At 44.5% G+C, this 23552-nt stretch overlaps 11 protein-coding genes across 11 annotated transcripts; 3 read left to right on the top strand and 8 right to left on the bottom strand.

Annotated features, from left to right (window-relative positions):
- Positions 1 to 973: 973 nt before the first annotated feature.
- Positions 974 to 2811, top strand: GLAREA_08593 (Inosine monophosphate dehydrogenase (IMPDH); the record flags this gene model as incomplete). Its single annotated transcript, XM_008090637.1, has 2 exons — positions 974 to 1472; positions 1673 to 2811. 2 exons carry the CDS (start codon positions 974 to 976, stop codon positions 2809 to 2811), a joined length of 1638 nt encoding a protein of 545 aa, XP_008088828.1.
- A 1720-nt stretch (positions 2812 to 4531) lies between these two features.
- GLAREA_08594 (uncharacterized protein) lies at positions 4532 to 5623 on the top strand (the record flags this gene model as incomplete). Its single annotated transcript, XM_008090638.1, has 1 exon — positions 4532 to 5623. One exon carries the CDS (start codon positions 4532 to 4534, stop codon positions 5621 to 5623), a length of 1092 nt encoding a protein of 363 aa, XP_008088829.1.
- Positions 5624 to 6673: 1050 nt separating this feature from the next.
- Positions 6674 to 7818, bottom strand: GLAREA_08595 (uncharacterized protein; the record flags this gene model as incomplete). Its single annotated transcript, XM_008090639.1, has 2 exons — positions 6674 to 7402; positions 7747 to 7818. The coding sequence occupies 2 exons, from the start codon at positions 7816 to 7818 to the stop codon at positions 6674 to 6676; spliced, it is 801 nt and encodes a 266-aa protein (XP_008088830.1).
- A 385-nt stretch (positions 7819 to 8203) lies between these two features.
- GLAREA_08596 (uncharacterized protein) lies at positions 8204 to 9793 on the bottom strand (the record flags this gene model as incomplete). The annotated part of the gene is made up of 3 exons (XM_008090640.1): positions 8204 to 8318; positions 8368 to 9564; positions 9612 to 9793. 3 exons carry the CDS (start codon positions 9791 to 9793, stop codon positions 8204 to 8206), a joined length of 1494 nt encoding a protein of 497 aa, XP_008088831.1.
- Positions 9794 to 11119: 1326 nt separating this feature from the next.
- GLAREA_08597 (NAD(P)-binding Rossmann-fold containing protein) lies at positions 11120 to 11971 on the bottom strand (the record flags this gene model as incomplete). Its single annotated transcript, XM_008090641.1, has 3 exons — positions 11120 to 11191; positions 11239 to 11338; positions 11391 to 11971. The coding sequence occupies 3 exons, from the start codon at positions 11969 to 11971 to the stop codon at positions 11120 to 11122; spliced, it is 753 nt and encodes a 250-aa protein (XP_008088832.1).
- Positions 11972 to 13160: 1189 nt separating this feature from the next.
- GLAREA_08598 (uncharacterized protein) lies at positions 13161 to 13589 on the top strand (the record flags this gene model as incomplete). Its single annotated transcript, XM_008090642.1, has 1 exon — positions 13161 to 13589. One exon carries the CDS (start codon positions 13161 to 13163, stop codon positions 13587 to 13589), a length of 429 nt encoding a protein of 142 aa, XP_008088833.1.
- A 1085-nt stretch (positions 13590 to 14674) lies between these two features.
- On the bottom strand, positions 14675 to 15723 carry GLAREA_08599 (uncharacterized protein; the record flags this gene model as incomplete). The annotated part of the gene is made up of 2 exons (XM_008090643.1): positions 14675 to 15349; positions 15424 to 15723. The coding sequence occupies 2 exons, from the start codon at positions 15721 to 15723 to the stop codon at positions 14675 to 14677; spliced, it is 975 nt and encodes a 324-aa protein (XP_008088834.1).
- A 583-nt stretch (positions 15724 to 16306) lies between these two features.
- Positions 16307 to 17475, bottom strand: GLAREA_08600 (uncharacterized protein; the record flags this gene model as incomplete). The annotated part of the gene is made up of 2 exons (XM_008090644.1): positions 16307 to 17026; positions 17203 to 17475. 2 exons carry the CDS (start codon positions 17473 to 17475, stop codon positions 16307 to 16309), a joined length of 993 nt encoding a protein of 330 aa, XP_008088835.1.
- Positions 17476 to 18218: 743 nt separating this feature from the next.
- GLAREA_08601 (POZ) lies at positions 18219 to 19499 on the bottom strand (the record flags this gene model as incomplete). The annotated part of the gene is made up of 3 exons (XM_008090645.1): positions 18219 to 18940; positions 18992 to 19052; positions 19101 to 19499. The coding sequence occupies 3 exons, from the start codon at positions 19497 to 19499 to the stop codon at positions 18219 to 18221; spliced, it is 1182 nt and encodes a 393-aa protein (XP_008088836.1).
- Positions 19500 to 19623: 124 nt separating this feature from the next.
- Positions 19624 to 20247, bottom strand: GLAREA_08602 (uncharacterized protein; the record flags this gene model as incomplete). Its single annotated transcript, XM_008090646.1, has 1 exon — positions 19624 to 20247. The coding sequence occupies one exon, from the start codon at positions 20245 to 20247 to the stop codon at positions 19624 to 19626; it is 624 nt and encodes a 207-aa protein (XP_008088837.1).
- Positions 20248 to 21704: 1457 nt separating this feature from the next.
- GLAREA_08603 (uncharacterized protein) lies at positions 21705 to 22773 on the bottom strand (the record flags this gene model as incomplete). The annotated part of the gene is made up of 2 exons (XM_008090647.1): positions 21705 to 22686; positions 22736 to 22773. The coding sequence occupies 2 exons, from the start codon at positions 22771 to 22773 to the stop codon at positions 21705 to 21707; spliced, it is 1020 nt and encodes a 339-aa protein (XP_008088838.1).
- Positions 22774 to 23552: the final 779 nt, after the last annotated feature.

Below are 23552 nucleotides of genomic sequence, written 5' to 3' on the forward strand. Positions count from 1 at the left end.
GCGCATCGAAACCGGCGTTTTGGCTGTAAAGATCTCATTGACGAGGGGTGCACTGATCTTTGTCGGACAGCGGAGAAAACATATTACATAAGCGATGCGTTGGCGGAGCGACGACGAAAAACCTTCCAGCAAACGAATTGTTGTCGGAGACCTGACAACGCGGGAAGTTTATGCACCTGGTGTGTAGGTCAAACAAAGATGAATACTTCGGTTTTATTTTGCTAGATTCTGCGAATTTATCTATAGGCCGAAATCTATCTTCACTCCCGGTAACCAAAACTTGTGTTAATACAGAATTCGGTCCTTGTTCGAGTGCAACGAAGAGCCGAGCACCACAGGAGAACAGCTAGTTAGGAAAGCAACTGGTACCGAACATAGAACTTTCCAGTCAAAACTCGCAGATTACTCAACAATTGGCTCTCCTCTCCATACACTTGTTGGCCAAAATGAAAGTCCAAATGATATCCATGGATGGATGTAAGTCGTGGCGGGTCTACGGGCAGAAAATTGGGCTTGGAGAGAGGGAAGGAAGTGATAAGAGGTTCTATGGAGAAATAGGCCTGCTACATACGTTCTTAAAGCTTATTCTCAAAATCGTTTTACTTAGGATAGTTCCCTGCGGCAATGTACTACAGAATTGGAATTCGATATTCCTCCAGCAATGTTGTGTTCTTGACTCGTCATGACCTAGGTATGTACACAGCTCGGGCGGTCAAGCATCGGAGTGACAGCGGAACTCGGCCAACGGTTCTTCCACTAGCGTCATCCCCGCGAAGCTCCCCACCGCCAAAATTTCTGTCGGACAAAAATTCTTTGTCGTTTTCCTTTCCCTCTTGGGAAAAGGAAGAACGAAGATTCAACCTAGCACCCGACGACTGTGCCACTGCAATTCGAGCAACACACGTTGTCTAATCTTCTAACTTCTCTGTTCTTCTGTTCTTGATTTGTTGTTTACTGTTTACCAGACGTCAAGATGCCTCACACGAACGGTACCAAGTCTCAGCCTTCTCATTTCGGGACCGATCTCTTGGACCCAAGCAAGGCTTTGTCTCTTCTCGAAGAGTACGAAGAACGCGATGGCCTAGATGTCAAGTCCCTCATTGACTCCAAGAAACACGGCGGATTGACCTACAATGACTTTCTTGTCCTTCCTGGGTATATTGGCTTTGCAGCCTCCGACGTCAGTCTTGAATCGCCAGTCACCAAACGAATCACTCTCAAGACTCCCTTCGTCTCGTCGCCCATGGACACAGTCACCGAGCACGAAATGGCCATCCATATCGCATTGCAAGGAGGATTAGGTGTTATTCACCACAATTGCTCTGCTGACGAACAAGCCGAGATGGTTCAGAAAGTCAAGCGCTATGAAAATGGCTTTATTCTCGACCCAGTAGTGTTGCAGCGCGACACCACTGTTGCTGAGGTTAAGGCGCTCAAGGAGAAATGGGGATTCGGTGGTTTCCCTGTAACTGGTACGTCGCATTGCCTCCTTAACCTGCCCTACCTGCCACAATTTTCTATGATTAGCAAAATTTACAAATAACTTTCGTTCATCCGTATTGACCGCAAGGTCGTGGGGAAACAATCTATGCTCTTTATGATCAGAAACAGAAAATTCTCAATATGTTCTCCTGCACATATCAGCAAATGCCGCTAACACGTTCTTTCGCAGAGAATGGGAAGCTTGGCTCCAAGTTGATCGGTATCGTCACCAACCGAGATATCCAATTCGAGGATAATGATGACGCTCCCGTCTCTGCAGTAATGGTCACTGATCTTATTACTGCTGCTCATGGCACAACTCTGGTGGAAGCCAATGCGATACTTGCCAAGTCTAAAAAGGGAAAGCTCCCAATCGTGGACTCTGATGGTAATTTGGTTTCTATGATCTCCCGTTCCGATTTGATGAAAAATCTTCATTTCCCGCTTGCCTCAAAGCTGCCCGACTCCAAGCAATTGATTTGCGCCGCTGCCATCGGTACCCGACCAGAAGACAAGACTCGTCTGCAAAAGTTAGTTGATGCTGGACTCGATGTAGTCATCTTGGACAGTAGTCAGGGAAACAGCATGTACCAGATCGAGATGATCAAGTACATCAAGAACAAATATCCCGGATTGGATGTGATTGGAGGCAACGTTGTCACCCGGGAGCAAGCAGCCTCGTTGATCGCCGCTGGCGTCGATGGTCTTCGTATCGGTATGGGAAGTGGCAGTGCTTGCATCACACAAGAAGTTATGGCTGTCGGTCGGCCACAAGCTGCAGCTGTCTACAATGTCAGCTCTTTCGCAGCCAGATTCGGTGTCCCATGTATGGCTGATGGTGGTATCCAAAACGTTGGCCACATCGTCAAGGGTCTCGCGCTCGGTGCTACCACTATCATGATGGGTGGTCTTCTAGCTGGTACTACAGAATCTCCCGGTACTTCTTTTGTCAGTCGCGAGGGTAAACTTGTCAAGGCTTACCGTGGTATGGGTAGCATTGACGCAATGCAAGACAAGAAGGCTGGATCTGGCGCCAAGGATAGCCAGAAGCAGAACGCTGGTACTGCCAGATACTTCTCTGAGGGTGACAGCGTTCTCGTCGCGCAAGGTGTGTCCGGAGCTGTTGCCCACCGAGGATCTGTCACGAAGTTTGTTCCATATCTTGCTGCCGGTCTGAAGCATTCTCTTCAAGACTGTGGCCAGAAGAGTTTGGCGGAGCTCCACGCAGCAGTTGCTAGCGGCGTTACTCGATTCGAATTGAGAACTGCAAGTGCACAATTAGAAGGCGGTGTCAACATGGAGAGTTATGAGAAGAAGCTTTATGCTTAGATGAATGAGGCAACTCAATAATGTATCTGAATGACGGTTAGTAAAAATGGGTTTGGGTGGGTACAGCAGGAGTTTCCCGGGGAATGTTTTTCAACAGGACGTGATACCTTAGGTAAATACCAACACATCATATAAACAACAAAATTTCATTTTGCCATCCATCCTGTGTTTGTATATTGGGCGTTCTTGGATGTGCGTGGGTGGTGCGGCCGATTTTGTTATATTCAAACATCAACAGTCGAAGGTCAGCTGATCGGTTCTGGGTGTTCCCCGTCCTGCGCAAACATATTCAGCCTGTTCTCTTCACCTCCACAACAACGCTGCGCGCGATGTTTACAGCACCTTCAGACGCCACGATCAATCATCCCATGATTCTTTAGCAATAAATGCATCCCTCTACAAGAGAATGTCATCGAGGATCAATTCCAGGAGCCATGAATTCAAGAATCCTTTGTTTTTCGCATTCTGCAAGAGCCTGATTCGCTAGATAGTCGTGGGCCGCAGGATCTTCAGCCACCTTTATTCCCACGACGATTACATCCTACGTGCTCGATACGAGATTCAGCCCCATCAAAGTCAACTAGGGCTTATCGATTATCATGTCTACAGCGATTTACTGGAAATCAACACCTTCACTCAAAAACCATGCCAATCAAATCCTTGTCGCTCATGGTCGGCCTGTCGATTTATTTCACACGATCATTCCTACCATGCATGACATTTCTGCATGTCCCTATAGCAGCTACTACACCGTAAGATGGATGGTGAGAGGAATGAAAAAGAGGCAGATTTCTTGAGTGAGTATTTGTTGGTTGGAGTCATCTTGCCTGCCATCAGAAGACGCAGAGGAGCAACGCAACATGCTGAAGTGCATCATCTCCAAGTTTCAGACAAACAAATCTTGACATATTGGTGGTACACCAACGACTTCAAGGAAGTTGTAATTCTGTCAGTCGACGGCTCAGAGTATATACACACTCAGTACTTGGATCCCATGGGCATCTCATCGCCCCAGGTAAGCAAGCTCGAATCTGCACCGCACGTGGTCGTCTCGATTTACACAGTCGACCCACAATTTTCTTCTTGTATGAACCTGCTGTATGTAAATTTTCTTACATCTTATTCCCTTCATAGGGCCCAGCAATCCCTTGGCGCAGTAGCATTCCCTGAGTATTGCATACAGTAACCGTTCTCGGTTACGCCCTATGGCCATTGAAAACAGTCGTTCCACGACGCTTGTCATCTTGGTAATCTCACATCGTGGAGATAGGTGTGGTTTTGTTCTTTGAATAAACTTGGCCATCTCAAGTTGCAGAATTGTCACAGCAACATTTTGAGAAGCGAAAAAGCTTTCAGCTTCCATTTTTGCGCATGACTTTTTGTTTCTCATCCTCGACCTAGGCGAGATGTTCAGAGATCTCCATCCTCTAACACCTACGTCCCAATCCTCATTCGCAGCCACACCTCTTCACTTCCTCCTCCTCGTGATCGACTTTGAAAGTTGTATCTGGAGCATGTGGAGTTGGTGTGGATGAGTTGGAGCACATGAACAAGATCCATTTCTGTATATAACAATTGTAGTGTCCTAAAATACTCCACTTCACATCAGCATCAACATCATTCATTCTCTACTTCTCTGTCTCTTTCTATCTTTCCTGCATTTATCTTTCAAGCATCGTTTCTCATTTCGATTTCCTATTCGGCTATTTTGATAATAGCCATGGCGATTGTTTCATCAATGACCAGATCTTTGGCCCTCCTGGCACTAACTTTCGCGGGTCCAATACTCGCACTACCGGTTGCTGCTCCATCTGGAGGTGAAAACGGACAATATGATCGACCTGCAAATGAGGGAGCGTATAGTCGTCCTCCAAATGAAGGAGCATACACTTGGCAAGCAGCACCATCGTCGTCGATCATCGGAACTCCCGCCGCGCCATCAGTCAACCCCGATATTCCGGTACCAAATCCGAATCAAGAACCTATTGGGGGTGGTAGTCCAACACCTGCCAATCCTACCCCTACGGCAACCATTACTGCCACCTCAACTGGAGTTGTACCTTCTCCACCACCAGGCGGGGAAGGAAAACCCGCCGGATCAAGCACATCAGAATCCGGATCAAAAGAAACCCCATCTACCGGTGGAGGTGGAGGTTCAGGCGGAGCCGCAAAGCAGGGTAAAGGCACAATGTTCAAAGGCGACGGCTCCGTCGAATCCGGCTGGCCATCCGAGAAAGAATGGCTCTCCTTCGACGACCTCTGGAAGAACAACCAATACGCCCTCACCAAGGGCTGCCAACCTAACACTGTCAGTCCCGGCGCAACTGTCATCCAAAACAAGCCCAAAGAAATTGAGGACATCAAATCCGCCATCAAATCCGTCTCCCAAGAAACCGGCGTCGACGACCGATACATCCTCGTCGCCATCCTCCAAGAGTCCAACGGTTGCGTTCGCGTCAAGGGCACTGTCTCCCCCGGCGTCCCCGTCAAGAACCCAGGTATCATGCAGTCCCACGAGGGCGAGAACTCCTGCGCTGATGTCGGCGAGGCGGACTGTCCTACCGATAAGATCAAGGGTATGGTTATGGACGGTACGGCTGGAACTAAGGCCGGCGATGGGCTCAAACAGCTTATGAGCAAGGCGAAGGAGTTGCATAAGGCCACTGAGATGAGCATGCAGGCGTATGTTGCGATGAGACTTTATAACTCTGGCGAGAATTCGCTGGTGGAGAGTAATGATTTGAGTGTGGGTGGGGCTACTAGCAGTTATTCTTCGGATATTGCGAACAGACTCATTGGATATGTCTTCTAGATGCTGAGCTCCAAAGCTTCTTGGGATACCTCATCTGTACAACAATATCTGTATCATCACCCATTTTGACGACACTCATTTCATTTCATTTCAACACGCTCTCGACCACTCTGCCAGCCGGATATCGGACTACAGTCATTTCAGCATTTCTTTTCAGCCTTCACTTCTTCCAGACTTCTTTTTCTTTTCTTTCATGGTCGCTACGTAGCGATGGATGTAACATAACATTTTTCTTATTCTTGGGACGTCAGGCTTGGGGTTTTTGGATGGATGGATTTTTCTTTTCTTGGGTCGGGATTTTAAGGGGAAGACAAGGTGGATTTCATTTGTTGGAGTTTATGACGACGGGGGCAAGAAGGGGAGGTGAATTTCCTTTTTTTGTGATTAGATTTTTAAGACGAGAATTTTATGAGAATTTGATATTATGATGAATCTCTTTCATTTCCCATGATTATTGAGTGTCCCGGTCTACGTGTGCTGGATATACGATTCCGATAACTCTTATCTTTCCCATTGTCATCCTGCAACTTCTGTTATGGGCACAATTTGAAAAGGTCAAGACTTTCCCCTCCCAGTTTGATCTCGATCCTACGCTGCAATACGGAAATCCAATTGATTCAATGAATTTTGTTCCTACGAAAGTGCAAATAGTTGTCCTGCTGTGATATGATATGTGGGAAGTGACGCGAAATGAAATTGGCTTTTGCTAGTGCCATAGGCAGAGAAATGCTGCGCTGAAGACAAATGATATGTGATATGCTTCTCCCACCGGTTAACTGCGGAAGCTGTTATGATTGCGTTTTGAAAATTATTGGTGATAAATTGTTTCGCCAGATTTCCGATGAATGAAGTGCAATGTGTTGCGTTCGAAATTCAGGTAAGAGATCTCCTGTCTTTACTCGTGAGATGTGATTTGAGGCACACCATTCGATTAGAACTGAGGGAACTTCCTCTTTGTATCGTTAACGTGTGTTCTGAAGTACCGGTCTCCGGATGCAACATTTTGGAAGAATCCAAATCAAGATTTCTATGTCTCATATTGCGCGTATTTCACCAATCCATCTCCTTGGTGTCCCATGGGTAATCTTCTTCCTCTAGATCAGCTACGAGGAAATACTCGCGAAACCCTCCTTTGCCTGCAACAGCATCTATGTTAAATACCAACTGATTGTCTAGCAAATCATGACAGCAACCGCAATCATAAAAATCGTTTTGTCCCTCAAGGTTTCGAAAGAATTCGGGGATAGACGCGTCGTCTTCGGGTGCAATGACTCTGGATTTGACTATTGCCTTAATAAGTTTTTTTAGTTGATCTTCTTCCCATTCAGGACTAAATTCACGAGCAACATTCTCCAATATATCCTGTAATCTTTGGGACACCTTGACTGAAAGTCTTTGGTACACTTTCTCCGCAGATAGATAGATCTTCGCATGGTCTTTCAAACTATCATATCTTGGTTCGTTGTAGGGACCAAGACAATATATCAAGCATTCTTTGTAGAGTGCCTTGTTGCGCAATTTGACAGCCCTTGGAAGCATGTCTTCTGCCAAAGGCTCTAAAAATGCTCCAATAACTTTGTTTGAAACAATGGGTCCTGTGATACTAGCAGAGAGAGATCGAAGCATTCCATAATAATTGGCTATTTCTGTGAGGGCAAAGATTTCATGACATGCTGCAATTTCGTATGGCATGTTGTAAACAGCTCTCAGAAGCGTATCAAACTTAGCACACTCTTTGGTTTTATTGCCTGCGAAGGTCTTTTCCGAGCCGGCTTTGTTCTGGAGATGCCCATCAGCCTTTAACCCAAATTGAATGCATGTCTTTAGATACATCGATTTTTTTACCATTGACGGTCAAGAAAAATAAAGCGGTGTCTGTATACTAACCTGAGCATTGTCACAAACTAGGCTCCATCCCTTTCCATCTTCATCGACTTTGGTGACCAGTCATAAGTGAATTCGCCGCTGAGAAGCGTAGTTGGGCTGTTTGATTTATCCGCTGAGTCCAAAAATGTACGAAAGAAGATCGAGTTCGTTTTTAGAATTGTCGAATGAACATGAAATTCTTGAGAGAACACTTTAAGGCGAGTATCGAGCGGTAGGCCTTTCAATTTGAAAATTACTGGTGGTTTAGGTTTTGGTTCTCTCTTTTGCTTTTTAAACGGTGGAGGAGCTGGATCGGCATTTGTGGTCATTGTGAAATAGTGGTTTGACTCGATTTGGTGTTTTGATCGTGTTGCCAGATAGATCGAGAAGTAGTGGTTGAAGGTGAAAGAAGTTAACGTGAAGATGAAGTGGAGAGAAAGCAGAAGAAGATGAGTAAGGTAGGCAGGACTGTGCCGGGGTATCATAGTCAAACACATTACAGTAAGCGAGGAAAGAAGAGAGTCTCGGCACGATTGTAGGTCTCAACAACAACCTATCTTCATGGATGAGTGTATCACTTTTTGATGATAACTGCTCGGACTATTACCATCTTTCTTACTGTCATTATGTTTCGCTTTACATAGCGCAATCGGAAACTGTTCCAAATGGCAAAGTCCGAGAAAGATGGAGTAAGGGATCAAGTCCCACGATATTCTAAGAGACAGTAAAGGGGTCTCTATCTTCCTCAGAAACGGTGTTCCCTTCTCTTGCTTTCACGACAACATGACCTTTCTCAATATTAGTTGTCGAGGTCTCTTCCTCCGCGGTTCTAAACACATGTTAGCGTGGTGTTCTAATCTGAAATGAAAACTACTTACTCCTCAGAGCCATTAAATCTGATATCCAGAGCCAAATGAATGTACTTCCTCACCGCGATCGCAATCGCACAGATGATCCACGCAATACAATATGCTACATATCCAGTGGACCACCAATAACGTCGAGCTTGATCAAGATGCAATTGTGTATGTTTAGCAAGTTGGATGACAGCGCTACTGGGCTTGGTGAATATTGCAGAGCAGGAGTTGCTGCGATAAAGGCCGACAAAATGAAATATCGTGCCACATATCAGGATGAACGCGTTGATACCGACGAGAACGCCATAGATAATTCGGCTGATCCGAATATATGGCGAGGTTTTGGACTCTGAGATATTCGAAGCCATCAACCCGTCATTTTCACCCTCAACATATCGCTTCTTGGTATCTTGCTTCTCAGCAATTTGCTCCGCGACATCTTGTCTCGGCGTGTACTTGATCGCAAGATGCTGCCGGACCACCTGGAAAAGGGCTACTAATGCGGAAAACACAATATAAAGCAAGTGGTTGAGCGACCTACAGCCCCAGCCCACGGTAGGCGTAGTGTAAGAGATTGTGATGGCACAAGAACCAAAGAATGCCACACAGGCCCACGATAGGAACTGACCGATGGCGAATCTAAGGTAGAATCGAGGACCAAAAGCATTTGTCGAAGCAGCAACATCACTTTTCCCCATCCGCCGGGAGAGTCTAGTACTCACTCCAATGTCAGTGAGCCCACATTCCCATTCGACTACATTGGTGTACCAACGACGAAGTGGCACTCGAGAGCCTCCCAGCGTAAACTGATTCTTGACTGCCGTTGCTACGACTTTTGCATTTGCGCTTGCGGCAACACAATTTCCTACGACAACGACGATCAGAAGCCACGAATACAGAGCTCCGTATGCAAGACTGTGTGCCGTATCATTGTCTCCAAGTTTGTTGTAGGCTTGATAGAATGCAGCTCCCGTAGTAACGAAATGAACCACGATTGGGAGCAAAAGACCGTTGATGAATGAGATCCTTGCGTCGCACACAGCTCGAATGGCTGCCTCCAAGTCCCGTGAAAAGTTTGTCTTTCTAAATCGACGATTTTGATCGATAGGGGACTTTTCTTCGATAGTTTCGTTGAGAACACCATCAATGGCATTTTCAAGGTTGGAAACCCTTTGGTCGTTGGACCAGCACTTTTGCCGGTTGGCCACCCTTGGTTCCCTTTGAGATCTTTTAAGGTGTCACGGAGACTCTTATGGTCTGCAAACGCTTTTACAATCTCTCGAGCTAGTGTTCTGGTGGCTTTTTCGGAACGAAACAAATCCCATGTTTTCGATTTTTCGGCGTCGTGTAAAGTCCACCGAAGAGTTTTAATGCTTTGAGGGCATTTATCGATTGCATCAGTCTCGACAGTCTCATCATGGCGGACAGGATATGCTGCTTCAATCATTGAAAGAATGCCCCGGATAATGAACTCTTTTGTCAAGTTCTCCCCAAGCCAAGCGTCATGGGAGTTTGACCGGCCATGATCACAACTCTAAGCATTTCTTTTCTTTGAGAACCTTCTTGGTCGCCATGTAGATCCTCCACAGTCCAGAGGTCTTCGGCCACCCAAGTATCCAAGCGAAGCTGAGCGATACCACCCCAGAGTGCACTGACAGGGTCTACGAGAATGTTGATCCATTTTCCGATATTTTGCAGTATTTGCTGTTTTGATTAGAGAGCGCATACTCATCACGAAGATATGAGATTTACCGAGGAGTTAATCCATTTTCGCGAATCTTGCTACCTTTTTTTATTGCGTCGGGCAGGGGAGAGACGTAGTTTGGAAGAGTCTTGTGGATTTGTTAAGTTCTGGGTAAAGGTTTGCGAGGAAGGTGTGGTCGGACAGAGCCGGGTCAGATAAGGTTTCAGGACAGAAATAACAACGAAAAATCGTCCTGACCACAATGTATCCGATGAGTATGTGCATGATGAGTTAGTACTGCCCTTATGTGTGATCTTTGTCATGCGCTCGTTTGACACAATATCTCCGGAAGTCACTACTGACTATTAGTGCTCCGTTTTCTCTCGCTTAGAAACGAAGTGGTGACTTCGAATGACATCTGAGTACTAGGTGGAAATGAAAGCTATACTTTCTCTGCATCCGTGCTTGTTCTTTTGGGCTTATTTCTAGCAGATATGTGTTCAATCGTTCGTTTGCTCGGAGATGATGAGTTTTCCTTGTAATAATGGCGTTTTACTTTCACTGATGGCAATATATAGGGGTTGAGGAGGAGGCGAATCACGTGATTCAAATTTCGTTCAGCACAGCTTCGTCAAGTTACGAGTACTACACCTCTTATTTTCCAGAAGGTGACGTGAGTGCCATTACCCAAAGTTCTAAGTTCTTCAACACTTCATCAGTAGTGCTGAGTTGAGTCGGATAGACTTTAAAAATCCGCGGCATGTTTCGGAGTCAGGAATCAGGATGAGGTGACTTTGCTCTGCTTGACCTTAAAATTTAATGCGCGATTAAGACTTGCGGAACCTGCACTAGAGCCTGTAATTTACATTTGTATCTGATATCGTTGTTATTGAAATCTAAGCACAAGTATCATTTTGAGGCTGATCTACCAATAGCTGCACAAAAACCTCTGCATGTTTTCACCTGAAAGTCCTACTCTAAGTGATTGAACTGGTAGTAATTACATTGATTCCCTTGTGACAGTATTTGGAAACATGTTCCGTACTGTTCATCCTAGATAGCTCTCAAAGACAAGGCTGGCTTTGCTGCTCACCAAAGCATGTCCCCACCCTCGATGGTTGGAAAGTGCCCAGAAGTTTCCGTTTTGGTCGCACCATCAATCTAGAAGACTTAGCTAGTTCACTCTTCGAAGCATCAAGGAAACTCACGGTTGTTGTAATGAAATTGACGGCATCTACGATGGTCGTTGGTGCTTCACCCATTCCGAGCTTAGCAGCATTCTTGTTGCCCAAATCCGATTGGACAAAGCTAGGCCTGTCAGTAAATTTACATTCAATGAGAAGACTTTGAGATAGCTTACCCAGGGTCGACGACGAAGCTGATAATGTTGCTATGCTCGAAGTGAATCTTCCTAGAAAGCCAATGCACAACAATCTTGCTTGTGGCGTAAGGAGTCATAGGAATTGGACATCTCTCCAAGTTCCCCAATGAAGATATCAAGCTTCCCATTCCTACAAATTTAGGTGTTGCGCTCTTCTCAAGAAGTGGAAGGGTGGCTTGGAATAGAAGCAAAGGACCGTAAGCGTTGACTTCCATGTATTCCTTCATCTTTGCGATCGAAGTCGTTGCTACAGGGTCCAAGTCATAGTTGATTCCTGCGTTTGCAACGACAACATCGATATGGTCAATTTCGTGTTCGGAAGTAATCTTGTGGAAGAGCTCGCTATATTCTGACTCGTGGGTAGCTTCAAGACCGAGAATTATGAGCTTACTCGACTCTCCAGTTGGCAACGATGAGAGGTCGTTGGTCAGGGCTGTGTTTGTGGCATCCCGAACCGTCGCAATGACTGTGTTGTTTGGTTTCTGCAAGTAGCTCGCTACTATACCGTGGCCGATGCCTCTGTTCGCACCGGTGATTAGATAGACAGTATTGGAAGCCATGTCTGAGGTTATAAGAAATTGCGAAGTCAGAGATGTGACAGGAAGAGATGCGGGTTTAATTCGTTCTCGACACTGGAAAAATATCCAGTGGAAAGACTTCAAGAACTGTTGTGTTTTCAAGTCAGTGCCCCCGACCGACTATCACCAACCAACACCTGCTTATCCAGGTGATACAGTAGGCTGACCGCACGACTAGCCAGAACTATGCTTTGATCCAATGGCTGATAGGGCAATCTAGAATGCACGACTGTAGTGTTCTCTTCACCGAGTGTTGGTTCCAACATATATGGGTGGTTGGCGTTATTCCAACACTCCGGCATTACACCTGGCAACATATCCTGTCAACTTCTACCTACCAACAACAAATGTTGAAACAGCGAACTTGTGATATGCCATGTGCAAATCACTTCGTTGACCAGGATTATAACAGAGTGTTTGGATTCTCCTCTGGTCGACATATATATCAAGATTACTCATCCTGTGGAGCCTCCTTCCAAGTTTGTTGTTGTAGAATGCTATGCATTGATGTGGTTCAGCACGTTGTATCTGAGTAAATGCCAGCCCGAAATGTTGTAGAATACGAACATATTTGTAACACCCATAGCTGATTCTTTTGTGCTGGTAGAATCGAGATCTGAGTAGCGTTTTGTTTCAATACCCCTCAGCCACTTCCTGCTCATACTCTTGACCGGATTTTACATTATGAAATCGTGTTTGGAAAGTGTAATCAGTGAAAGAAAGGAATACTCAAACTACTCAAACTAATCATGAATAACTTGAGTTGAGTTGAGTTGATTATGAGAAGTAGGGTACCTTGAGTTGAGTTTGAGTAGTAACTCAGACTACTCATGATTAGTTTAAGTAGTTTGATTAGTATTAGTAAGCCTCTTAATATTACCCCTATCTAGGTAGCGGCTAGTAGTAGGGGGTATATTAGCTAGTAATTAAGGGGCGGACCCGAGGTTCCGAGCTACTTAATTGGCTAAAGGTCACGTTTGTGGCGCTACTCAAAGTACTCAAACTAATCATGAATAACTTGAGTTGAGTTTGAGTTGAGTTAGAGTAGTTAATTATTATCTTGGCCACTACTCAACTCAACTCAACTCATTTCTTACACTGGGTGCAATCATTTATCGGTTTTTGAGCACCTTGTCTCTCTTCGAACAAAAATACAATCAAAAAACCTAATATGCCTTACACAATCACCGCATCCTTATGGCGTGAGCCTGGAACCACCCCGGAATTCTTCAAAAATTACTACAAAACAAAAGACATCCCTCTCCTCATGAAAAAAGTTGGAACTCCCTTTCCACTCCCACACACTCGCCACTGTGTTACTCGCACTCCGGCCCAACCTGCATCCTCGGACAATTCAAATGCCAACTACCAAGCCACAGTATACGGAGGAACAGTCGAAGATTTTGATTACGACGCGTACTCGGAGATGGTTTTTAAGAGGTTCGAGAAATTTGGAGCTTTCGCTGCTAAGTTAGCGGAGGTTGAGGCGACTGATGAGGAGTGGAACCAGGATATGGCAAATTACTTGGACGTTAGTGAGAAGGCGAGGAGGATTGTTGTGGTGGAGGAACCGGTTGTTAGTCACCGGCCTGAGGCTTAGGTCTTTTATGTTTTGAGAAGAGAATTCTGTCATCAACCACGGGGTTTCCATTGTGGTACGGTTGTCATATGTGAAGCACTTGGTGTTTAAGTTCACGAGTAGGCCTTGCTGAGTGGAATGTGTTCTAGTTACAGAGTGATATTGTTTTAAGGGCTTTGCGCCAGAGACTTGCATTGTGGAAGGTATTCCGAAGTGATCACCAAATTTTATAATTGATCAATATGTGCAACGAGTGGGTCAATTACTCTGTGTATTCATCACTTTCTTCTGATCAGAGATCGTTGCTATATATCTAGTGACTTTATCATATGTGATGATATGTTGAGTCCGATCTCTGAGAGACTTGTTCTGAAAATTAATCGTACGTCCTGATTTTTTTGAGACCAATATATATAACGAATGTGATTGTCTACATAAAAATTGGTTGGAAGACTATAACATGATTGTCCGACAATTTACTTGGACGTTCGTACTCCAGGAAATGAATGTATTCTATCTTACGGTGAATATGAGAAATATATTTACTCAACAACATTTTTTCAGGTAATCCTCGAAATACCTTAACTTTTGTAATTAAATTTATCGAATCATCAGAAATTTCGACTGGTATTAATCGTAAAGAAGACGTTGCTACGTCGTATATTAAGGAAAGTTTGTTGTCGAAAGAACTGACATGCTGTGAATAACACTTCAAATTAAGAGAATAGATGAAGGTTTTGTTATACATTTTGTCCTCTCCTAATTTTCACACTGTTTCCAGCTAACGGAGTGTGGACATTAAATTACATAGGTAGAATGTTTTGTCCCTCTACCGCAAGAAAGTATGCTGTCAGTCATGTTAAACACTAGACGAAGCGGAGAAGAAAAGTTTTGAATGTCGTTTATTTGCTTGCTACTTCAATGCTATATGTTCTCTGAACTTGTATTGGATAACTTGCTATTATCCAGCAATATCCTTACTAACTGCCATCAGTGCCATGATGACTTTGGACATCATAGAGATAAGCCAAGCACAATCAAGTCGTTGAACCCCTGATGCGAACTTATGAGTGCCAAGCCACGAAAAACTTTCCCCCTAACACATCCTACCAATCCACCTCCTTGGTGTCCCATGGGATATCTTCCGCGGTTAACTTCACATTCAGAAAATAATTATCAGCTTCGTAATCGCCTGCCTCAAGTTCTGGTTGCAAGATGAGACTGTTTTTGAGGATGTCGCCGAAGACCGCAGAGTGTTCTCCTTTTCCAATCTCATACGCCATACTTTCCGATTTGTCCAAGAAATAAGAGGGATAAGATCGGGATACTTTACGACCAGTTTTTGGGAAATACTCGGTAATACGCGCTTCTACTTCTCTGACCCTCTCATCGAGTCGTTCGGAGATTTTTTTGACGACTGCACGAAGATTCTCGTCCTTGATCTTTCGGCGTTGTGGGTTGTCGTAAGGGCCCATGCACCAGATTACGCAGTCTCTGAACAAGTTCTCATTGCGCAATTTTATCGCCAATGGGAGCACCTTGAAGGCCTCTTTTTTCAGCGATTCGAATAGATTTGGTACCGTAAGCGTTGCACTTCCTAGTCCAGCAGAAACTGATCGGAGGGCGCCATAATAATCCGCCAGGTCTGTCAAGCATTCGATATCAGCCCAGCCTTTGATATTATATGGCAGCCCATGAATAGCTCTCATGATCGTGTGAAAGAAGTGTTCTTGGCGGTTAAAGTCCTTATAAGTCGAGGGAATTGTGGAATTGACTTTGTTCTGCAGATGGGAATGAGCATGGGTACGTATTTTACTTCACGGGGAAGCGTTGTGATGAGTTACAAGCCACTGACCTTCGCATTGTCACACACAAAATGCCAACCTTCACCATCATCATCGATCTGAGTAATCCATTTGTATCTGAACTTGCCAGCCGCTGAGACATCTGACTTTTTCTTATCCGCCGAATCTAGAAACGTGCGAAAGAAGATCGAGTTGACTTTCAAGACAGATGAGTGTACGTGGAATTCTTGGGAAAAGACCGTGAGCTTCGTGTCTAGCTCGAAACCTTTAAATTTGAAGACGATTGGCGGTTTGTTTTCAGGCTCGTTGTCGACCTCGAGTTTTTGCTTCTTTCGAGGTCTGGAAGACATCGCGAGAGGCTAAATCTTCGCGCTGAAGACGAGATAGTGCGGGAGGGTGCGTTGAGTCCGCGATTGAAGTTGATGTGTTATTTATTTTGATGGAAGGTGAGAACTCTGGAAGAAAGTGACTGGCCTCGCGACTGACGCTAGTCTAAGCGAGAACAAACTCCCCAGGTCGGTGTAGAGGTACCTGTTAAATATATTGTTTTTCAAGAAGAACCGTGAGAGTATCGGTTAATGACTTGATTCGGCTTCAGAGGGTAGATTGGCAAATAGGTCACCAAAGCTCTTGATTCCAGGCATCTCGTTTCTTTGGCAGCCAAGGTTGAACAAGAGTTCGAGACTGCAGATCCACAAACAGCACTCACATTGGAACTGAAGAGCAAAACAAACTTCTGCTCCAAGTTCTTTTATCTTTTGTTCATTCTCTCTCCATTAAATCTAGTGCCAATTGTAAATACATTTGACCACTTCTTTTCTCCTAGAGTGATCTTCCGTGCCATTTCTTTTGACGACGAAATTCCCGCAAAGCTTATATCCTTCCATGATTTGCTCCACTTTCTCCAAGCTAAGAAACGGGAGATTGCGAGATTTACCAATCGACCTCCATTATATCCCACGGTAAATCACAGGTCTTGATGTCGAGGCAGAAGAAGCTGTCTGGCGAATGACACCCTCCACTCTCAGCTTTAGTGTCCAGTATCAGATTGCTCGAAAGAACATCGGAAAGAGGTTTTTCACCATATTTCCCATGCCTTTGAACATCGCAACCAGCATCTCTCATCGTACGGAAATATCGAGCAACGTTAAACCCATAACCAACGGAGGCTGTGCTGGAACGCACAGCCTGTACAAATTTGGTATCCTGCATTCTTCCTTCGGCTACGAAGCTCAATATGTGAGAATGAGTCTTTTCAACTCGCGAAGCCACTTTCATGTGCGCCTCTTCTGCCTTACTCTTCAGTGTCTCATTCTGGAGCTTCAGATACCGAGGTTCCCGCCATGGATTGATCGCTAGAATAAGGCAATCGTTATATAATATCCTGTGACGACACTTGACTGCAATTTCTAAGAGATCCAGACAGTTGTTTTCGTTCGGCTTAATGCTTCCATTCATGAACAATGCGTCTGTAAGATTACCCGAAAAGGACCGAAGCATCCCAAAGTAGTCGGACAATGCCAATATGACTTTCAGCTCATCGACACCCTCAAGCTTGAGGTCACGATAATACATACAGCGCATTAGCTTTCCAAATGCTACTGTCTGGTATTTGGTGTTGCCGGAGAATTTACTGAAAGACGTTGAATAAATCTACCATAAGTCAGAGATAGTAATGATCGCTAGTCTGGCGCTTCATCCGAGCAGAGAAAGATGTAGAAATGATGTTGTGCAATGTTCGGAGCCATATGTATACAACGTACAACACACGCAGTTTCATACAATAGGAAAAGAAGGCAGATCTGGCGGCCTTAGAATAGAGAACTTACCTTCTTCTCAGATCGAACCAAGTTCCATCCTTGCCCGTCAGCATCGATCTCAGTAATGGAGTCGTACGCAAATCCCGTGGCGGATGGTGCGATATCTGTCTTGTCTACGGAATCCAAGAAAGTGCGGAAGAACGAGGAGTGTATGCGTAGTACCATTGAATGGATGTGAAACGGTTGATCGAAAACTTGAAGGCGAACATCTGGTGTCATGTGCGAAATGAGGAAGACGATCGGATCTTGTTTGTTCGCATCGGGTGGGGAGGTGAGAGCCATCTTATGTTTGTGAAGATCGGCCGGATCGCAAATGCTTGTGATGTTCCTGTTCTTGAGAAGGTGGTATCTTTATGGAACAGTTGAGAAGATGCTGGGAAGTTGAAGACTGTTTTGACGAGGGAGCCGCGAAGCCAAGGTTCGTACTTAAAGCTGAAGTTCAACTATTCCAGAACAAAATGATAACCTGCCACGCGGTAGACAAAATAAGTGGCACTCGAAACACGATATTTTTCCGATTCAGTTGACGAAATATCGTATAATTAGTGAATCGACTTAGAACAATATACCATACTCCGTCAATTATTTTGAGTAACTAAAACTTTGTAAGTTTTATTTAAAGTCGAGTTATTTAGTCTAAAGATTAATGAGCAGGTGACCGACGTATATTTTGTCCTGCGCGAGCCTGCCCCGTTGTGTACAAAATAAGTGGCAGTCGAAGCCTAGTTTCTCTCCCAATAAGTTGACGAAATATTGTATATTTCGTGGATCAATCTAAAACAACATAAGATATTCCACTTATTGTTTTAAGTAAACAAAAATTCTAACGCTCTATTCGAAGTCGACTTTATTATTCAGTCCAAGATTAGTGAGTAGGTAACCGACATCTATTTTGTCCTGCGCGAGCCTGCCCATCCAAGCTTGCAAGCATATTACCCGAAACCTATATGGTAAAATTGAATTGCGCATCTCTCTGTCTCCACAGTATATCAAAAGATAAATCCCAGCGCATCGACACCATATTTTTACCAATCCATCTCCTCGACATTCCATGGCAATTCTTCGTCCTTGACAGTGTCACATAGAAAGCCCTCACTAATACCATCGCAGGTGAAATGAAAATCGACGTTAGGAGATATATACAGCTTGTTTAACAATACCTCAAAACATGCCGCTCTAAACATAAAGCGATGCGGAGCCCTGTACCGTAACTGACTGACTGCCTTGATGTACTGTGGAAGACATACTTCTGAGCTTCCAGGGACCTGAGTGTTGTAATTGCAATTGATCAAGTCTTTAGCGACTTCCATGATCAGAGATCCTTCCTCCTCGTCTTCATCTTGTGATGTGAGGGAAAGAGAGATAATATTCCCCAAAGCCTTGGAGACCTTGAAAGCAATTCTATTGCGAACAACCGTCACGAGTTCCCCAAATCCTGGGTCTCTGAGATCTATGTGACTTGATTCACACCACCTACCAATACTCAGTAGAATACAATCGCTGAATAATGGCCGATGCCTCAATTTTGCAGCTGCGGGAAGCAACAGACGTGCTGTTTTGCCACTACCTGATCTCATAGAGCGGATAATATCACTGCTGCTAGACAGTACCCCATCTAATGTCCGAGATACTACGCGTAACATGCAATAATAATCGGCTAGCTCTGCAAGCGCGTTCAATTCAGCCGCTGTAGTCAGCGAGTACGGTTCGAGATACAAAGCTCCAAGTAGCTTATTGAGAACGCTGGCTTGTCTTTCTGGTTAGAGCCAAGGAAGCTTGAAATTTTCCTCCGGAGAACCAGTAAAATCAACGGATGCTTGGTGTCCAGTCATATAATCCAACATGTTAAGCTCTTTTGTCTGATACATCAATCAGACAGACTCTGCAACTTCACGAAACGGACTTACTCTCGACCCCTCCGATACGAGATGCCATCCCATGCCATCATCATCAATTTCCGTCACCCACTCGTACTTGAACTGCGAGAACGATGTCGCTCCCGCGGACGCATCTCTGTTTGAAGGATCCAGAAATTTACGGAAGAAGGCTGAGTAGAGCTTGAGGATCACCGAATGGACGTGAAATTGCCACCTATCGAACACTTTCAAGCGTACATCAGGCTGAAGACCGGGTGAGACGATTACATTTACATCTTGTAGTTCACGATATAATGATGTCATGATGAGAGATGTGAAGATTTGCGAGGGAGAAATTGGAATGTAGCTAAAATAGGGCTGGATGGAGTCAACGTACGGACCATCAGTGACACTATCCCCCTTAATTATGTCACTGACGGGTTTCTCCATTGTGATAAATTCTCAACCCGTTAAAATTGTATGCGAAACCTCTCAACTTGGTGAACACCTTTTCAATACTTGATGAAAATATTCTCGTCGATGGCCGTTACCGTTTCCACTCTGCAGCACCGTATCACTTCTCCATCCTTCCGCTACCGAAATAGTGAATATGGCGGCCTCGCCCACGGAGGTTCCTGTGGAAATCAGAACCATTACACTTATTACTTGCATTGTAACCTTCCCCTTCATCCTCATGCTCATGGTATTTTCTGCAAACGTCCTCAGGAGACAGATGTTCTGGAGCTCCATTACGCGTGTCCTCGAGGGCTTTGCGGAAACCCAGAATATAATCGATGAGAAATCCATCGCATGAATACTTAAACGAGTGCAGATTGGACATAAATTCTTTACCCCATCGATCGTCATGCACACCAAGGTTTATTAACAATTTTCGAGGTGCAGAATCCTTTGTGGTGACATTGTACAATCGGGTCATAAAATAATAGTCCAGGAAGTCTGTGTCGTCTGAAGCCGGTTCAAGTTTCTGTATAGTCTGAACCATGTAGTCCATAATAGCATTTCCGAACCTCTCACACTCAATGCATTCAGCAAGACCAAAACAAACTGCGAGCTGGAAGAAAAGGTCTCTTGTGAGCTCCTTCCGTTTCTCTCTTTCGCCGTTGCTTTCGCCTGCTTTTGCTTTTGGTAGTTCGATCAATGCATCGGCAGACGTTATATCCCCCCGGTATGCATCCATGCAAGAAATATTGAAAACCATTCGCACTCGCCGTCCTTGCCGTCCTCGCCCATGGAGACTTTTATTATTTGTTGGTTTCTTTTACACTTCTCGTCAACATATTTAGAGAAGAAGCAGATAAGCTCTTTGTTAACGCAGAATTCATCTTCAGATTCCCCGACGTTGATTTGGATGGGTTCAGCCCACGGCTTCCTAGTTATGTTAGCCAAGGGCCAAGCACATGATTACAGTGTAGTAACAACCAACATTGAAAGTTTGACCTTCTTCTTTGGCGGGGTATCCATGTTATCGCAATCGTCTTCAAAGTTTGTAAAACCGAGGCTGCCGTCGAAAGATTGGAAGATCGATACGCGTTGAAGGCGAGAATTCAAGTGCACCAGACAGGCTTCAAATCCTTCGTAAATGTTAGAATCCCCAGAAATAAGTCGATCTAACTTCTCAAGCCAATGGAAAGGTCAACTTACAAAGACCTCAGCGAAGATGCAGAGATCGACGTATAGAAATCAATGCGATCTGAGGTTCGGATATGGTTTGACACTTCACTGTTGATTCCGAATTCGAGACATATCTTGTAACCTCAATTGCAAGGTGCAATGAAGTTGTTGAAGCTTGTAGTGTGAAACTCAAGCAAGGTTGTAGAAGTAAACAAAGTTTCCACATCTGACAGCCGAAACGAGAAAGATCACGACGAAGGTGAAGCCTCAAAATGACAAAGTCTTCGGTTGCAAAGTTTTGCAGAGAATAACAATTGTAGCGCCATGAATAGATTCCTGCTTACTCATATTCAACATCGTTTATTGAATAGCGCGTTTGTGTTGCTACACCTGCAACATATCCAACCTCGAATCTACCCGACATCCTGTACATGTAGCAAATGAAAATCAAACCCCAACTCGCACTTGTAAGGCTTTGAGAAAATCTTAGTGTCATTTTCTACTCGAATATATAGAAGAATGAAGGCCAGACCTAGTCCATAACTCAGACTCTCCAGCTTTTAATAAGAATTTGTCTACGGCCCTTTAAACACCTCCCTCAAATCCCTTTCAACAATTACCCAATCAGGATATCATAGGATGTCTACACCGTCATCAATTCACACAAAACGTTATTCTTACCAAATAATCACGCACAAATTCGGAATCGTAGCCATCGAAATTCTAGGCCGGAAAATTTAATCGGCCAGTAAAGCTCCATCAGGAATTTGTAAACCGGCAGTTGCACGCCAGAAGACAAGAGATTTTGGGACGCAAAAGCTGGAGTGTAGCACACGCTTTACTGAAAGAACCGAAGATTCTTGCTTTCAATGCAAAGAAAGAAGCTCCCCAAATTTGAGATCATGTCTGGTTTAAGAATGTATGCCTGGACAAGGCCTAATATTAGGAGTGGAGAAACGAAATAAAATGATCGTAGTAAAAGTTGATTCTATTTTACATTTCCTTATGATTTAATGCTATTGATTAAGAAACAACAGGCGCCGAAATGTCATTCACTGAAAGAGCTTCCTCTAGAATCCCATTCTTTCCAATGACAAGCCCATAACTGTTCAAGAGTTTCTTTGTCAACGCCAACGGTGCTATAACATCCTCCACGTTCTTCACAGCGAGTCGAAGATCTCCAGTCAAAACCCTTTTATCTGTCCGTTGACCTGGTCTTCGGTTCGAAAGACGAAAAATAATGGCTGAGTTGATATAAGGTACTGCTTTGTTGAAGGTCATTTTCCCAGTAAGTATCCCCAAAGCCTGAGCAAACCCGCCAGACATCACTTCATTCCCTTTATTGTCCCTTTGCTTATCCAACTCATTCATCCAAGCGATTCCTTCTCTGTCATTTTTCCACTTTTTCCGTGCCAAACTTTTCGATTCCTTTGCTTTTTCTCTCTTCTTTCCATTCAGCTCCAGTATTGCACTAATAGCCTTCTGATCTTGGGAAAGAAAGGAGTCGAGAGAGAATTTGCGTAAAGGAGATTTCGCGATAATGTTGTTGTAAGTAGTCTGGAGGATGTCATCGTCCCAAACAATCGAGAATCCGGATTCGTCGGCCTTCTTTGCTAGACAGCAAATGCTGTTGATGAGGCAATTTTGAAAACGTGTACATTGAAGCGAATCTCCGAGAATATAGCACGAAACGAGCTGCTTAAATTTTGCTTTTCTGGCGCAATTTTCAGGCGATTCAACAGCAGAGTTGTGAGGGACTTGTTCAGCTGCCAGCAGTTCCTTCATTCCTTCAATATCCCCCGTAGATAACCAGACCAGAAACTTCCCGAAGATGATTGGATCCTCCTCGGCGAGTGTGACAGTATGTTCCAGACCGGCAAACCATTCCTTTTTGCAGGCAGTCTCGAAGAAAACTGATTGAGCACATATCAGATCCTTGTTGATAAAGAATACCCGCTTCTCGGCTCCGACGATCACCTTCAAAGGCTCTACAGTGAAACTCTCCCTGGCGCACAGTGTTAGAAATGAACTACGAAATACATAAGGATACATACATAGAGATCTTAAGCTTTTTCTTGGGTGGTTCCGCCATAATGCTGAGGTGAAGCTGAATCACTTGAAGCAAAGTTAGTGATTTGGGAAGTGAAGAAAGTGGAGATGCTGATGCTGAATGAGTCCGTTGAAAAGTGACTGAGTCTCGATCTGAAGGCACCTCGATTGGGCAGAAGTCTCAAGATCCGAAGTACCGTGACTATACGAGATAAGTATATAAATGAAGAGATAATATCGAAATACTCACTCGAAGCTGTGGCTTAATACCCCGAAGGAAGATACCAGAAAGTACGGATTGAAAGGTTTGTGTTTTTCAAAGATGAGTGCGGTACCCCAAAAGCAAGACTGTGTACCACAGTAGCTGCTGCACACGTTCGTGCTCACGAGATTGATCGGAAAGATGTCCGAGCTTTTAATTAACGATATGAATATCTGTTGAGAGTTAGTACTAAATACCCGGAAGTTTGTCAATCTTTGTACCTGAAGCCCTCAGCAGGAATCCTGGGAGATGACTGAGATGATAAGAAGCGAGGACGCGCAAGTAGGGTGGAGCAGTATCTAAGGAAGATGAGCGGGTGATGCAGGAAGTACGCCCGCAAGACACATCCGAAACTGAAAAACTGTTGATAAGAATCTCTTGTTGTAAAGATGCGTGCAAAGTATAAGGGAATGCTGACAGAGGTGTTACTGTAGAATCTGACGAAGATGAGCACGAAATCCCTGAACCACGCCCACGCAACTCACCCGAAGCCGTCACCAAATCTTCATACCAATGAAACAAACCAAGGCACCCAGCAGTGCAGCCAGAAATCCGACCCA

This window comes from Glarea lozoyensis (genome assembly GCF_000409485.1).
Source record: "Glarea lozoyensis ATCC 20868 chromosome Unknown GLAREA9, whole genome shotgun sequence".
NCBI classification, from domain to species: Eukaryota; Fungi; Ascomycota; class Leotiomycetes; order Helotiales; family Helotiaceae; genus Glarea; species Glarea lozoyensis.